General features: G+C 44.8%; 1 protein-coding gene across 2 annotated transcripts in view; it reads left to right on the top strand.

Moving 5' to 3' along the window:
* LOC124555784 (PDZ domain-containing protein 8) overlaps positions 1–17047 on the top strand; it is a 236876-nt gene that overhangs the window by 106246 nt on the left and 113583 nt on the right. For both annotated transcript variants that reach the window (XM_047129838.1, XM_047129840.1), the window contains exons 4-5: positions 12314–12471; positions 16044–16242. In XM_047129838.1, the coding sequence (XP_046985794.1) occupies positions 12314–12471; positions 16044–16242 (357 nt within the window). The remainder of the gene's footprint in view (positions 1–12313; positions 12472–16043; positions 16243–17047) is intronic.

Consider the following 17047-nt stretch of genomic DNA (forward strand, 5'->3'; position numbering starts at 1 on the left):
AAGAAGAGCAGCAAAGCTTGGTCCCACGTGTTGTGGGTGTGTAGTTTATCCATTTGCTGCTTAAAAGTGTGAATGAAGCATTCTGCTCCTCCATTGGACTATGGATGAAAAGGCGTGCTGGTGATGTGATGAATCCAGTTAGCTGTACAGATCTCCTTGAATTCTGCAGACACAAATTGAGGTCCATTAACAGTCACAAGCAACTCGGGTAGACCCTCAAGGCAAAAGATGGACTCAAAAGCTTGAAGGGTGCAACATGGCATTGCAGAATGCATGGGAACCACTTAAGGAATCTTGGCATTGGCATTGATGACAATCATCTAATGAGTGTACCAGTAGGTTCCAGCAAAATCCAAATACAAGTGCTCCCAGTCACTCTATAGGTAATGACAAGAGCCACCATCTCTATTTGCCCCCCTGTGGGTTCGGGGGTAGGAATAGGCCCGCAGTATTCCTGCCTGTCATAAGAGGTGACTAAAAGGAGTCTCAATTGTTTCAGCCTTTAATGTGATGGTCCCCTAAGGGGTTTGACCACCCCATTTCAAAATTTTCCATTAGTGCGTACCATTTGGGGAAGGACACCTTACGTGGTGCATTCTATATCCATCTTGCCTTAAGATCTGGCACATTCGTTATGTCATGGAGTTGGACTTACGCTGAGCTTCTGGCCACATCGGCTGCAGTGTGTTCCGGGTAGCATGCCTTCCCTCCATTGTGCACTTCCGTCTTTGCTCCCTATATACATGGATATTCGACACCCGACTACCAGCACGGTAGCCAGTCCATTGTGGTGGGGTCGTCATGTACCCTCTTGGTGGTAGCCCGCTGACTACACAGGGATCGCACTGCTGATGCCTGAGCTGCTACCTCCCCATGTATGCTGAGGAGTAGATGCCTATCCCTCTGGGGCATCAGGACTCCCGGCAAAGGCCATCCTGCGAGGTGGTCTTTGCTGTGGCTGGGTGGCGCCCGTGGGGAGAACCCCTGGTCAGAGTGGGTGGCATCAGGGCGGATGACCCGCAATCAAGCGTGGTACATCATCTTTCACTGGTGGGCCTCCACCAGCAGTCTCTAAGCGATCGAGGTCTAACCTCAACGGTAAGAAATACGACCCAAGATCATTTCCCTCCCTGGCTACTCCATGGGAGGAACATATGGCTAAAGAAGGCAGTGGAGATTATTCACCCCAGTTCCTCGTGTGTACACAAGTTGATGGGAATCATTTATGTTGACAAAGCCCCAGTTTTTTGTGGAGCATTTAGAGGACAAGTTCGGAGAGGTGGAGGGCTTGTCCAAAATGCACTCTGGGTCAGTTCTAATCAAAACAGCGTCCTCTGCCCAGTCACGGAGGTTGCTCACTTGTGACAAGTTGGGGGATGTTTCCATCACCATCACGCCCCATAAGAGTTTAAACATGGTCCAGGGTATTTATATTCCACAGGGATCTTCTTCTGCAGTCCGACGATGAACTACGCGCCAACCTAGAATGATGATGTGTTCACTTCGTCCGGCGCGTCCATCGGGGTCCGAGGGATAATCAGGTAGCCACCGGTGCCTTCATCTTGGCCTTCGAGGGTGATGTCTTACCCGAAAAGGTCAAGGTGATGGTTTACCGTTGTGATGTGAAGCCATATATCCCTCCTCCGATGCGGTGTTTTGAATGCTGGAAGTTTGGGCATATGTCATCCCGATGTACTTCTGGCATCACGTGTCGAGATTGTGGACATCCTTCGCATACCAATACTCCATGAGCCCTGCCTCCCATCTGTGTTAACTGTGGAGAACACCATTCCCCCTGCTCCCTGGACTGTAGGATATTCCAGAAAGAATGAAAGATAATGGAATATAAGACCCTGGACCGCCTGACCTACATCGAGGCTAAGAGGAAATATGAGAGGCTCCATCCTGTGCCAATTATGTCGACCTACGCCACTGCTGCAACAACAGTTCTCCCATCATCACGTACGGTTGGCTCTATGATCGGTCAGAATCCACCGGCCCCCTTGATTGTGGGGGGGGGGGGGCACTTCACTCCCTGTTGCTCCTGCTCCATCTACTTCAGGAGCAACACCCCCCCAAAAATTGGGGACACCAGTTCCCACTTCCCAGCCGGAGAAGAGTAAGACTTCTTCGGCTACTCTCCCCAGGAAGGGGTCCCTTAGGGACCTCCCTTTGCAAGTTCCGACCAGCGGAAAAGCGGACACCCACAAGTGGCTGAAACAACCACCAATTGCTGGTCGTAGGGCCTCACGGTCGTCGTCCGTCCCTGAGACTGACCCAGTGAAGCCCTCCCAGCCTGAACCACCGAGGGCACAGTGTGAGAAGCAGAAAAAGAAGAAGGTTCCCAAGAATCACGACACTGCGGTGGCACTCATCCCACTGCTTCCTACAAGCTCTGCGTCTGAGGATGAGGTCGAGATTCTGGCGTCTGCTGAAGACCTGGATCTCACCGGACCCTCGGATGCAATGGATGTCACTCGTGCGGATACTGAATCGGTGGCAGCAAATGACCCAGTGGCATAACCTGCCTCTCCAGTCCCTTCACACCTTTCTGAGCCATGGACAATATCATCCTGCAGTGGAATTGCAGCGGTTTCTTCCACCATCTAGCTGAGCTCCGACAACTTATCAGCCTGCATTGCTCTTCAGGAAACTTGGTTTCCAGCGATGCAAACCCCCACCCTCTGTGGCTATCTGGGTTATTATAAGAACCGGGTAGCTTATGAAAGGGTGTCTGGTGGCGTCTGCATCTATGTCCTTCACTCACTTCACAGCGAGTCTGTCCCTCTACAAACACCTTTAGAGGCTGTCGCTGTTCGGGTGTGGATGCCACAGGCTGTTACCATCTGCAGTCTTTACCTTCCAACATGTCCTGGCTGTGCTGATAGCCCAATTGCCGCCACCTTTCTTGTTACTGGGAGACTTCAATGCCCATAACCCTCTGTGGGGTGGGTCAGTGGAAACAGGTCGAGGTCCCACCATTGAGCATGTATTGGCACAGCTCGATCTTTCCATTTTAAATGATGGTGCCTTCATGCATTTCAGTGTGGCGCACGGCACATACTCCGCTATCGACCTTTCGATCTGCAGCCCTAGCCTCTTACCGTCTGTCCAATGGAGAGTGCATGACGACCTGTGTGGTAGTTACCACTTTCAGATCTTTCTGTCACTGCCACAGCGTCAGTCTTCTGGGCGCCCTTGCAGGTGGGCTATGAATAATGCTGACTGGGACTTGTTCTCCTCCACTGCCGCTATTGAACCTGTTTCTCATGAAGCCATTGATGCGGTGGTTCACTCAGTCACCACCGCCATCGTTACTGCCACAGAATCTGCCATTCCCAGTTTGTCTGGGTCCCCTTGGCGGAGGACTGTACCTTGATGGTCGCCAGCGATCACCGAGGCGATTAAAGATCACAGGTGGGCACTCCAGCATCACAAGCGGCATCCATCTTTCGAAAACCTCATCGCCTTTAGACGGCTCCATGCGCGCGCCCGCCGCATCATTCGCCAACACAAGCAGGAGTGCTGAGAATGGTATGTTTCCACAATTGGCGTCCATGTCTCTCCATCGCATGTCTGGGCAAAGATTAGACAGACGCCTCTATGGCTATCGGACCCCTGTCAGCATCCCTGCGCTCTCACTGAATGGGGCAATTTGTACTGAATCCGACATAATTGCCAACCGCTTAGCAGACCATTTTGCTCTCAGTTCCGCATCTGTGAATTATCCACTGGCTTTCCGCTCCATTAAAGAGCGGTTGGAACTTTGCAGCCTTTCATTTCACACGCGCCATCCTGAATCCTACAATGTCCCATTCACTGAGTGGGAATTCCACAGTGCCCTAGCCGCTTGCCCTGATACAGCTCCTGGGCCAGATCGCATCCACTGCCAGATCCTGAAACACCTCTCAGTGGACTGCCAGCGATGCCTCCTCGACCTCTACAACCGCATTTGGGTTGAGGGGGAGTTTCCGTCGCAATGGCGGGAAAGTATTGTTGTCCCTATTTTGAAACCTGGCAAGAACCCATTGGAGGTGGACAGCTACCGCCCCATTAGCATCACCAACGTTCTGTGCAAGTTGCTCAAACGCATGGTGATCTGGCGGGTGAGTTGGGTACTCGAGTCTCGAGGCCTTCTAGCTCCGTCTCAGGGTGGGTTCCGTAAAGGCCGCTCTGCCGCCGACAATCTGGTGAGCCTGGAGTCAGCCATCTGTATGGCCTTTGCTTGCCGTCAGCACCTCGTCGCTGTCTTTTTTGACATGCGGAAGGCGTACGATACGACATGGCGCCACCACATCCTCTCTAGGCTTCATGATTGGGGTCTTCGGAGTCCACTGCCGATTTTCCTATGAAATTTTCTGGCGCATCGTACCTTCCGCATGCAAGTTGCGGCCTCCCATAGTTCCTCCCGAGTTCAGGGGTCTGTTTTAAGTGTCTGCCTGTTTTTAATTGCAATTAACGGGCTTGCTGTGGCGGTGGGAACGTCTGTTTCAGCATCCTTGTATGCTGACGACTTCTGCCTCTGCTACAGCTCCGTTGGCATTGCAGCTACTGAACGTCAGCTGCAGGGCACTATCTGCAAGGCGCAGTCTTGGGCTGTAGTGCATGGCTTCCAGTTTTCGGCTACCAAGACCTGCGTTGTGCATTTCTGCCAGCGACGCACAGTTCACCGTGAGCCTCAGCTTTATCGTGCCAGCGAACGTCTTGCTGTGGTGGAGACATATTGGTTTTTGGGTGTGGTTTTTGATACCCAGTTGACTTGGCTGCCTCATATTCAGCAGCTTAAAAAGATGTGTTGGCGCCATCTTAATGCTCTGCGATGCTTGAGCCACACCAGCTGGGGTGCCAACCGATCTACCCTCTTACGGCTCTACCAGGCGTTAATCCAGTCCTGTCTGGATTATGGGAGCCTGGCTTATGGTTCAGCATCCCCATCTACATTGCGGGTGCTGGACCCAATCCTTCACAGTGGGATCCGACTTGCCACTGGTGCTTTCCGGACCAGCCCTGTGGAAAGCATACTTGTGGAGGCAGGTGTCCCTCCACTGCGGTTACAGCGCCAACATTTACTGGCCGCTTATGCTGCACATGTTTGTAGCTTGCCCGGGCATCCTAATTATCGTCTCCTGTTCCCGCAGTCAGTCGTCCATCTCCCAGAACGTCGGCCTTGTTCGGGTTGTATGATCGCTGTCCTCGTCAGAGAGCTTCTCTCCGGACTTGGGGTTTTCCCTCATCCACCTCCTTTCCGGGCCCCTCTGCGTACACCCCTGTGGTGTGTGCCTCGCCCTTGCCTTCGGCTCGAATTGGCACAGGGCCCGAAGGACTCAGTCCCTCCGGAGGCCTTCCGCCGCTGCTTTTATTCCATCCTAGCCACGTATCAGGGCTCTGGCGTGTTTTACACTGACAGTTCGATGGTTGCTGGTCGTGTCAGTTTTGCTCTAACTCTAGGGGACCATTACGAACAACGATCCTTGCCGACTGGCTGCAGTGTTTTCACTGATGAGCTGGTCGCCATCTTCCGTGCCCTAGCGTATATCCGCTCCTGCTCAGGTGAGTCCTTCATTATCTGTAGCGACTTCCTGAGCAGTTTGCGAGCTATCGACCAGTGTTTCCCTCGCTCTCGTCTGGTGATGGCTGTCCAGGAGTCCCTTCTTGCTCTTGCCCATTGCGGCCGCTCTGTGGTCTTTGTGTGGACCGCAGGCCATGTTGGGATACCCACCAATGAAAATGTTGACCGCCTGGCGAAAGAGGCCACCGGTAAACCATCTCTGGACGTTGGCCTCCCGGAGACTGATTTGCGAGCCTTCTTATGCCGCAAAGTTTTTGCGCTATGGGCTGCTGAATGGCGCAATCTGACTGCACCCAATAAACTCCATGCTATCAAGGAGACGATGACTGTGTGGTGATTATCCATGTGAGCCAATCGCAGAGACTGTTGTCCTTTGTTGGCTCTGCATTGGCCACACCCGGCTGATGCACAGTTATTTACTGCATCAGGAGGACCATCCTTTATGTCGCTGCGGGGCGGCTTTGACAGTGGCCCACATTTTGTTTGCCTGTCCCCTTTTAGCTATGGTCAGGCAGACATTTGTGCTGCCTGAGATGCTCCCTGCCCTTTTAACAGATGACACTGCCATGACAGGCTTAGTTTTGCGTTTTATTCGGGCAGGGGGCTTTTATCACTTAATCCAAGTGTTTGTCCTTTTTTGTGTTGAGTCTGGCATTTAGCCTACGGTTTTTGACTGAGTTTTTAATGCGTTTCTCGGTGGTTGGCTTTTCCTTTTTTTTCTTTCTGGTCGGCCAACCACCGTCACACTCTGTGTGATTTTAATTCGTTTTGTCTGGTCTTTGTCTAAGTTTCTCTTGTCCTGTGTCGTCTGTGATCTTTTCCTTGTTCGCTTTTATTCTGTGTGGGTGTTTTTAAGTTTTGGAAAAAGGGACTGATGACCATAGCAGTCTGGTCCCTTTCATCCCACAAACCAACCAACCAACCATCTCCATTTGCAAATAGTTGCTCTGAGCTTTGATAAGCAATTTGGAGGCTATTGGTCTGTCATCAGAACCAATAATGTATGAGAGTACAGTACCAGTGCCATAAAAAAGAGGCATCCATAGCCAAGACTACAGGTTTTGAAGGATCTAAATGAACTATGCAACAATCACTGAGGGTGAAGGCAGTGCAGTGGTGCTGCAGTCTGAGCTGCATTAAGATTGAAATGGCTGTAGTACGTCAGCTTCCCTAGCATTGACTGTAATTAAGTAGCATTCCTTGGAAGTGTGAGGTCACGAATGTACTGCAAGTGCAACTGCATTGGATGAACATCTTGAGAATTAATCACATGCCCCTAATACTCAATCTCAGTTTGAATAAACACACACTTGTCTCTGTTGCATTTAATGCCTCTGATAACCCTTGCAACAGGCTGCAGAAATTAATAAGGTACTCATCTGCTGTGTGATCTGGTACCATTATATCACCTACATAATTTGTACACGAAGGCACAGATGCAGTTAATTGTTCCAAATAGTGCTGGAAAATTGTTGGTGTGGATGCACTACAAAAAGGAAAACAGAGAAAAGTGAAGAAGTCCATGTGCTTCTTAATGACAAACACTTGCTGAGACAGTTCATATAAAGCGATCTGCGGGTATAGCTTGTGTACAGAGTGATTATAATCAAAGTTAAATTTTCAAAACAATGTAGAAATAACACCACTTGTCAGAATGACATCAAATTGCAGCATAATATTATTGGAGAAGGGGGAAAACATTTGCAGAAGAAAAAAAATAGTGTGAAAGTTGATCAATAGATGGCGCTGTATGTGTCAGAATACGTAAATGAAAACACCTGTCATGCGCATGACCCATTGATGTTGGCATAAACACACCAGGTACATGGCTTTTCCTCCTTGTTTGCCATGACTGTCTCAATGCAGGATCATGTGTTGCTTGTAAAGCTGTATTACAAGAATGATGACTGTGCACACATTGTTCTGCAGAAGTTCTAGACACTGGCATTGGTCCGATGACTGCCATGGGTCTGGAGAAAATGATTAGGATGTTTGAAAAGACGTGTTCTTTTGGTGTGCAACCTCGTAGTGGGAGGAAACAAACTGATTCGACGTCAGTGGATGCAGTGGCCACAGCAATGCGGGAGGGGACAAGTGGTGGTGTGCAGATGTGTAGAGCACAGAGAATTGCCCGAACATTGGACATACCCATGATCACGGTGCGTAAAATCCCAACTTACCAAACGACAGAAGCAGGAGTGTTGAGATAGAGATGTATCGACCATTGGGTGCCATACATAACCTTCCCAAGTGTGAGCAAAGATCAAACGTGTTTTTGGGCACCAGACCTCAACAGGTGTTCCCGGTGTTAACATAAATGGTGTGTTATCTACTGATGCAAATTCGATTGCCGACCACTTTTCTGAGCACTATGCTCAAGCCTCTATGTCAGAGAATTAACCCCCAGCCTTTCGTACTCTCAAACGGCTGATGGAAGGAAAAGTCCTCTCGTTCACTACATGCTGTAGTGAATCCTATAACGCCCCAGTTACAGAGTGGGAGCTCCTCAGTGCCCTTGCACATTGTCCCGACACTGCTCCTGGGCCAGATCGAATCCAAAGTCAGATGATTAAACATCTCTCATCTGACTACAAGCGACATCTCCTCGTCATCTTCAATTGCATCTGGTGCGATGGGGTCTTTCCATCGCAGTGGTGGGAGAGCACCATCATTTCGGTGCTCAAACCCGGTCAAAACCTGCTTGATATGGATAGCTAACGGCCCATCAGCCTCACCAACTCTCTTTGTAAGCTGCTGGAACATATGGTGTGTTGGCGGTTGGGCTGGGTCTTGGAGTCATGTGGCCTACTGGCTCCGTGTCAGGTCGGCTTCCGCCAGGGGTGCTCTACCACTGATAATATTGTGTCCTTCTAGTCTGCCATTCGAACAGCCTTTTTCAGGTGCCAACACCTGGTTGCCATCTTTTTGATTTCCGAAAAGCGTATGACATGACCTGGGGACATCATATCCTTGCCACATTATATGAGTGGGGTCTCCGAGTCCTGCTCCCAATTTTTATCCAAAATTTCCTGTCACTTTGTACTTTACATGTCCAAGCTGATGCCTCCCATAGTTCCCCCCATATCCAGGAGAATGGCATCCTGCAGGGCTCTGTATTGAGTGTCTCTCTATTTTTAGTGGCCATTAATGATCTAGCATCAGCTGTAGGGCCATCCGTCTCACCTTCTCTGTATGCAGACGATTTCTGCATTTCGTACTGCTCCACCAGTACTGGTGTTGCTCACCAGCACCTACAGGGAGCCATCCACAAGGCACAGTCGTGGGCTGTAGCCAACGGTTTCCAGTTTTCACCCGCAAAGTCATGTGTTATACACTTCTCTCAGCATTGTACCATTCATCCAGAACCAAAACTTTACCTTAATGATGATCCACTCACTGGAGCAGAGACATATCAGTTCTTAGGACTGGTTTTCAGTGCCCGATTGACTTGGCTACCTCACCTTCATAAGCTTAAGCGGAAGTGCTGGTAGCACCTCAATGCCCTCCGCTGCCTGAGCAACAAAAAATGGGGTGCAAATCGCTCTACGCTGCTGCAGCTCTAGAGAGCCCTTGTTCAATCCCATCTTGACTATGGTAGTCTGGTTTATGGCTCGGCGGCACCCTCAGCTTTGTGTTTACTCGACCCACTGTGGTGTTCGCCTAGCAATAGGAGCTTTTAGGATGAGTCCGGTGACCAGCATCCTTGTGGAGGCTGGAGTCCATCCATTGCAGGTTAGGCATGCATAACTTCTGCCCAATTATGTTGCACATGTTTGTAGTTCTCCTGTGCACCCGAATTTCTGTCTGCTTTTCCCACCCATGGCAGTTCATTTCCCACATCGGCAACTCAGGTCAGGGCTTCCAATTGCAGTTCGTGTCCGATCCATTCTTTCTGAACTGGCGTCCTTGCCTTTAACACCTATATTTGAGGTCCATTCACGTACACCTCCATGGTGTACACCTAGGCTGTAGCTTTGCCTGGACATTTCACATGGCCCTAAGGACTCAGTTAACATTGCGGCTCTCCGCTGCCACTTCCTCTTGATTCTTGACACGTGCCGAGGCGATGAAGTGGTTTACACCGACAGCCTGATGGCTGATGCTCACGTCGGCTTTGCATATATCCATGGAGGACATATTGAACAGCATTCCTTGCCCAATGGCTGCATTGTTTTCACTGCCGAGCTAGTGGCTATGTCTTGTGCTGTTGAGCACATCCATTCATGCCCTTGGGAGTTGTTTCTTCTGTGTACTGACTCCTTGAGCAGCCTAGAAGCTATTGACCAGTGCTACCCTCATCATCCTTTGGTAGTGACCATCTAGTAGTCCATCTATGCTCTGGAACAGTCCAGCCATTCAGTGGTGTTTGTCTGGATCCCAGGTCACGTCGGAATCCCAGGCAATGAACTTGCTGACAGGCTGGTCAAACAGGCTACATGGAAACCGCTTATGGAGATCGGCTTCTCTGCAACTGAGCTGCATTCAGTACTATGCGGCAAGGTTTTGCATCTTTAGGAGACGAAATGGCATAACTTCAGCATGCACAACAAACTGTGTGCCATTAAGGAGACTACGAATGCGTGGCAGTCCTCCATGTGGGAATCTCGCAGGGACTCTGTGGTTCTCTGCTGGCTCTGCATTGGCCACGTGTGGGTGACACACAGCCACCTTCTGTGCTATGAGGACCCACCTCAGTGTTGGTGTGGCGCCTGGCTGACAGTGGTCCATATCTTGGTGAGCTGTCCTCCTTTGGCTGCCCTGCAATGAACTCTTCAGTTACTGGACTCGTTGCCATTAATTTTAGCTGACAACGCCTCATTAGCAAATTTAGTTTTACATTTTGTATGTGATGGTGGCTTTTATAATTCTGTGTAAGTTTTAGCGCATGTCCTTTGCTCCTTTGTGTTCTCCACTCTAATGCTTTCAGGGTGGATGTTTTAATGTGTCACAGAGTGGCTGGCTTTTCCTTTTTATTCTCATGGTCGGCCAGCCATGGTCATCTGCTCTCTTGTTTTTACCCCTTCTGCATGTTTCTTGCTTGTCTCTGTGGTTTTCTTTTCCTGTTTTGTCCATGGTAGTGTTGGTTGTCCTTCTGTCATTCTTAGGTTCTTCCTTTCTCGTATGTCTCCTTTCTTTTCTTCTTTCCCTTGTGTAATTATTTTACCAGGAACAAGGGACCGATGACCTCGCAGTTTGGTCCCTTCCCCACCCTTTTTTAAACCAACCAACCAATCAGCTGAATAGCAGGATGGTTCCTTTGGAATCATCATGCCCAATTTCCTTCTTCATCCATGCCCATTCCAAGCTTGTGCTCCATCTCTGTTGGCCTTCGTGCTGGTGGTATGTAAATCCCCCAAGCTTGCTTCTTTACTTCCTTCTTTTTGGAGATCTAAACAGTCCAGAAACATTACCCTCATAATCTAGTTGGGCCGTGGTATCAGTTTGACCAAGCAATATCTCCTGACCTCCCTTCCTTCATTCATTTCATAAATTCCACTTAACATGCAGTCTGAATGATATGTTTCATCTTTATTACCTCCCCTGTCCTTACTTGTTCTTGCTTCCAAAAAATAGGTCAGGCGTGTGTTATTTTGTGTATTTTTATCATCTGTACCAGCAGTTGCATCTGTTAAAGTGAAATATTGGGTAGCCCAACTTACTGTATGGGGATGTGATGTTACTACATTTGATTTCTTTTGAGTCATGAGATAATGTGAACAACATGCATCATTGCTGGTAAATTTGATGTAATAATAGTAACAGTTGTAAAAGTCTTTTGGAGTTTCTTAAGAACTGAAGGAACTGTATCAATCTGAAATTTGTATCATACTATTCTCATCATCATCGTCGTCATTATTACATTATTACTATTCCCTGACTCAATAACCAGTGTTGCATGGTGGTACTTTACTCATAGGAAAATAGTTCAAAACCTGGTGTTGAAAAAAATTTTCTTCATTAGACTTTGTCAGAGTCCTCGATTAAATTAGAAATTTCTTGTAGTGTCTCAGTAAGGAACTGGCAGTGGCTTCCAACCTGTGTCTTATCACCACCAATAACAAAAACTTGACACTGCTCCCCCCTCCCTACCCCACATTCCACATTGAATAGTACACACAAACAAGATTGCAAATATAACTGAGCTCTCAGACAAAATTCTCTCCAAGCAAGGTGGCACAGTGGTTAGCACACTGGACTCGCATTCAGGAGGACGATGGTTCAAACCTGCATCCGTCAATCCTGATTTGGGTTTTCTGTGATTTCCCTAAATTGCTTCTTGTCTGAAAGTTCATCAGTGTTGTCAGTTGTGGGGCCTTGTCAACCACATGACACATCAACTGTACTGTGAGTGGTTGCCTCTAGCCCTTTACACTCAATCTGCAAGGTTTGCATTGACAGGAAATGCTTGCACCAGAACGTGAGGCACAAGAATAAAGAAAGATAATTATTACTGTCAACAGTTTCAAGTCTTTCAATTCTTTGTTTGCTTATGTATGCTAGTATGTATTATTTGTTCCCCTCCCCCTCTCTGTCACTACCGCTACTGTTCCTTTTTACTTTTGTGTTATCCACTGTTAAATCTGTTTTTCCCCTTTGTGTTCCTGCTTATCCCCCACCCCCTCCCTGTTCCTCATTTCCTCTCCCAATTTTTGATTGTTCTCTGTCTGTGGGTTTGTACCTAAACTACTTGTGTAGAAGTTCACATTTCTTGAATTTTGTGCACTGTAATTCTTGATTTTTCAGTAAATCGTCTCATTGGCCAAGCACAGCTGCAGTTCACACGTTTGCCCTATACACATTGGTCTTTCAGTTTCTACAGTGAACCTCTCCTAGAACTTCAGGTGGAATCACAGCTGCAGGGTCGTCCCTTGCCTCACATAAGTTCAATTATCATTAACCAGGTAATGTTTTACATATGTTGCTTCTTTCACAGTATTGTATTATTGTATAGTTTAAGTGTACTGTTAACTTTAAAGACATATTGTTGCCTCATAGGAAATATTTTTAATTTCTGGATTTTATCTACTACAGATATTTTTATTCTGTAAGATATCTTGTACTGATATTTGGTGTCATAAGAAATTCTGAATCAGAGTAGTTTACTTTTAAGGAAATGCTTTATTATTTTTACCAGTTGCTACTGCTGGTCTGTTAACATTTTGCTATAATCAGAACTTATTGCAGTTTCTTATAAGATGTTTGCAATATCAGTTGAGACAATTTTATGTTTTGTCAGGTTATAATACTGATCATTTTTGGAGACCTAAATGATAGTATGTATTCTCTCAAATACTCATATGGATCATCTCATTCATGGAGGTAAAATTTGTATTTTTGTTTATTTCTAACCTGCTTTTGGAGCTTTACACCAGTTTAAAATTTTAACAAATGAGCAAAACTAAGCTCTGTGCAAAGCAGCTACATCATAATGCTTTAGCCTAACATGCATGTTGAGTCAAAAGAAAATTTTAGGCTTAACAATTATTGATGACAAAAGAAAAGAGAGAAACTAGTCAAGGTACATGAATGAAAGTTGTTTTTCTGTATGTACGTGCTACAGAATTTGTCTTCACTGAGCCTAAGTAGTAAAAGCCAATATTTTGCATGATAACTGTTACAGCACAAAGAGAGAAGTTGTTTTTAGCTACTTTCAGTTATTAGTGGACGACTTACTGCATAAAAATACTTTCATATTGTAATTGCACCACAAATGCTAAGCAAAACTATTTTATAGAGCAGTTGTTATGCTGTTTTCTGTTTCTATATTTATTCTATAGAACTTACCATGGTAATGGATACAAAGCAGTAAGGTCATTTGGCTACATTCACATTGCAGTCATGGCTATAACTTGGAAAGAATGGTTGTATCTATTTCAATAGATGCATTCAACCCCTGTTTTATCATTACAATCCGTGTGCATTATGGAAAGAAGGAAAAAGAAATATGCTTTGATACTTTCACAAGGTACACTAATCAACCAGAACATAATGACCAAACCTCTAATAGCATGCTCCTTCCCTTTTCCAAGAAAAAATGTTAATTATTCATTTATGGAATTGATAAGCATCTAGCATTTGTGTGGAGGATGGTGGCACCAGATTTTTCATACACAGGTCACACAATTCCCATAAATAATAAGTTGGTGCTGTATGGGCTTTGATCTGGTGCTTGAAAACAAGCCTGATCTGTTTGATTAGAGAGATATCTGGTAGGGTAGATGGCCATGACATACATTAGAATTCATGATGCTGCTCTTGAAACTCCTTTAGCACTATTCTGTACTTGAGCCATGGGCAGTTGTCTTACAAGAAGGTGATGAGGGAAACATAAGCTGTGAAGGGATCCTTGTAGTAGGCTATAATATTGGCATTCTATAGATTTCACAATGCCATCTGTAAAGGCATAACTCCCATGAAGGTACAGGTGAGTGTTCCCTACGACTCTCAACATATGTATGTCATGGAGTGAATGTGTTGGGCAAGCATTATCTTACCATGATCACTGATGTTTTGAAACAAGAAGTGTGAGTAACTTAGCCTGGGAACTTGTTTTCAATATCACAAGTTGTTGATAAAATATTTCCAAATCCACTGCAGTTATTACTAACAGTATTGACGGATACATATTTATTATGTGTTGTGGACACACATTTGAAATAATATGTAACAAATCATTTGCTCCAAAGCAATTGCACTTTCTTCATTTTTGATGTCACTTGTGCTCCCAGTTGACACATATCATGCTGTACAAGATGAAAGAGTTTCTGGTGTAAACATTCTTGAAAGAGGCGTATGTAAGTTAGTAGGAGTTGCACTGTTATTTATCTGTAATAAATATCTATTAATCCACAGCCTCATATGTAAATTCAACAAACCTTTTTATTCCTGTGATACTAGTTACCAGCTGCCTGGCCATCAAGTGGGTTGTTCATTGAAACCAATACTTTAAACATATATGTAGCTTCCCTGTTTCACCACCCCACCATCGTCATGTTCATCTCTAATAAAAGCTAGGGCACATAACAGCAGACAATGCTGTTAGAAGAGAGGTTTCTGCTCATTTTGGTTATGTTTGTGGGGGTCTGCAGCTGTGGCAGTGGCAGTTAGGACTTTTTTATTTATAGATGTGACTGGTTTTGAGACATTTAGGATTATTAAGAAATATTATCATTAACGAAAATCCATATATTAAAGTGAACTGATGTTTGTTTGTTTCATATGTGTCTTTCAAGAAAGTACTGCAATTTGTTCCAATGTGTTGGAATTTCATTAATGATAAAATTTGATTGTGAGATTGAATGTCTTGAAACTGATCATATCTATAAAGAAACAAAAATGTCTGAACAGTGACTGTGGAAGAATTTGTTTAATGTACTGCTATAGTAAAACTAGTTTTTGCAGGAAACGTGGTGCCTTTTTTGCAGAGTCCCTCATCCAAGTTTGTTGACTTTAATTGTAATATACCCATATTGACTAAATAAAATCACTATGAAATAAATGTTGAAGATTGTCTCAGGAATCTTTCAGTCTGTTCTGCTATTTGGATCTGTCAAGAACCCCACTCTTTCAGATATGTTCCAAGAAGTGCTAAAGTGAAAGATACAACCTCCTCTATTTGTATTGTTTTCCTGTGTTTTCCCAGTGGTTTGGAGTCCTTTAGTTAATTATCTCTACGTTTAAATTAGCTGTTTGTTTCACCATTGACTTGCAACATTTTAAGCATTCATTATACAGCATGCGAAAGTTGCCACTGGTTTGAGTTTTCTTCTGCAGCTATTATTGTCACATTATATCAGATGTGCATAACATAATGTTTGAGGGCCATGTTGTATAATTGCTTCTGATTTTCTGTAAGTAATAGAAGTTTTAAGCTCCACCAGAATTGCCGAAGATAAAGATTTCTCATTTTTCTTTCCTCCCCCATTCTGAATCTGTTAGTAAGGTATTGATACGTATACTAGCTTCTTCAGCTACTGTATTTTTAAAAAAATGTGATGTAGGTGTCCCATCCACAGTAAATTTGTCCTATGTTGAAAGCACTATTAATCATGTAAGCTGTATTTTTCTGTGTTTACATGCCATAGTATTTTTGTATTATGCCTATTTGGTAGAAATGTAGAACTAATTTGTTATGAATTGTAATGTGTGTGAAAATTCTCATAAAATCTATGCCTAGGTTGACTGAAATGTAATATTATTCACTATAGTCAAGCTCATGCTTCTGGCTCAACTACTTGTCTGCATAGCATATTGAGCTGTCTTAATAGGCCAGTAAAAACATTAATATGTGTATTTCGAAGTGAAACATAAGTGAAATTATGATGAAACCAACTGAAAGACATACAAGATGTATTTATACAAATTTTATTAGTTGAAAACACATGAAAAGCTACTTGTTTTAAGAATTTTATTTTTCTGTTGTTGATCAACTGTGAACTGTGAATGAAACTGAAATATTTTCCTTCTCTCACAGATACGCAAGGCTGTCAGGAAGAAACATACACTTCCTCATTACAAGATACGACACAAACCTTTTTTTGTAAAATTAGTTCCAGAAGAAGATGGAGGGACTCCAAATGTACTTCCTGGAAAATTACGGGTCACAGTTCAGGAAATCACAAGATTAACGCAGACACCACCTTGTGACAGTGTTTATTGTTCAGTGGCTGTAGGTAAGCCAGTAGCTTTTCTGCACTGTGCAGTTCTAGTAACATCTACATCTACATCTACATCTACATAGATACTCTGCAAGCCACCATACGGTACATGGCAGAGGGTAGCCTGCACTACAACTAGTCGTTTTCTTCCTGTTCCACTCGCAGATAGAGCAAGGGAAGAACAATTGTCTATATACCTCTGTATGAGCCCTAATTTCTCATACCTTATCTTCGTGGTTCCTACATGAAATGAAGTAAAATTGGGGGATCAAAATAGCAGCCAATACTGAAGCAAGTATATGTTGAAAATATTATTGCGTGAATGATTACAGTATGTACAACAAACTTTGTCAGTAGAAATATAATTCTTATATCCCATTACTGAACTTTACTTGGAATGAGAACATCATCTGATAAAGAAAAGAGTACTGTTTATGTAGCAACTCATGCTGTATAGCTGATGCTAATGCAAGCGCCTGAGGAAGTTGAGCAAGTCACACAAGTAATAAGGAATGCGTTTATTGTGGGGTCTGTTTAGTAGATACACATCAATCACCTTGGTAATGAATTTCACACGGTAATTCACTGGGCCCAGAAAGCTTGTAATTCAGCAGTCATGTTAAGTTTAATCAGTGTTTTGTTGGTATTCTGTGGTGATTTTTATTTTTTTATTGATTTATCCATTTATTTACTTTATGTTCCATACATCCATAAGTGAACTAAACCACAAGACTGTAGAACATGTCAAACAATAAATTTGTCTTGTTATATGAATTAGGATAAAAAGTTACTCATAACATAAAGGAGGTGTTTTGCAGCA

Source organism: Schistocerca americana, chromosome X (genome assembly GCF_021461395.2).
Source record: "Schistocerca americana isolate TAMUIC-IGC-003095 chromosome X, iqSchAmer2.1, whole genome shotgun sequence".
Lineage (NCBI taxonomy): Eukaryota > Metazoa > Arthropoda > Insecta > Orthoptera > Acrididae > Schistocerca > Schistocerca americana.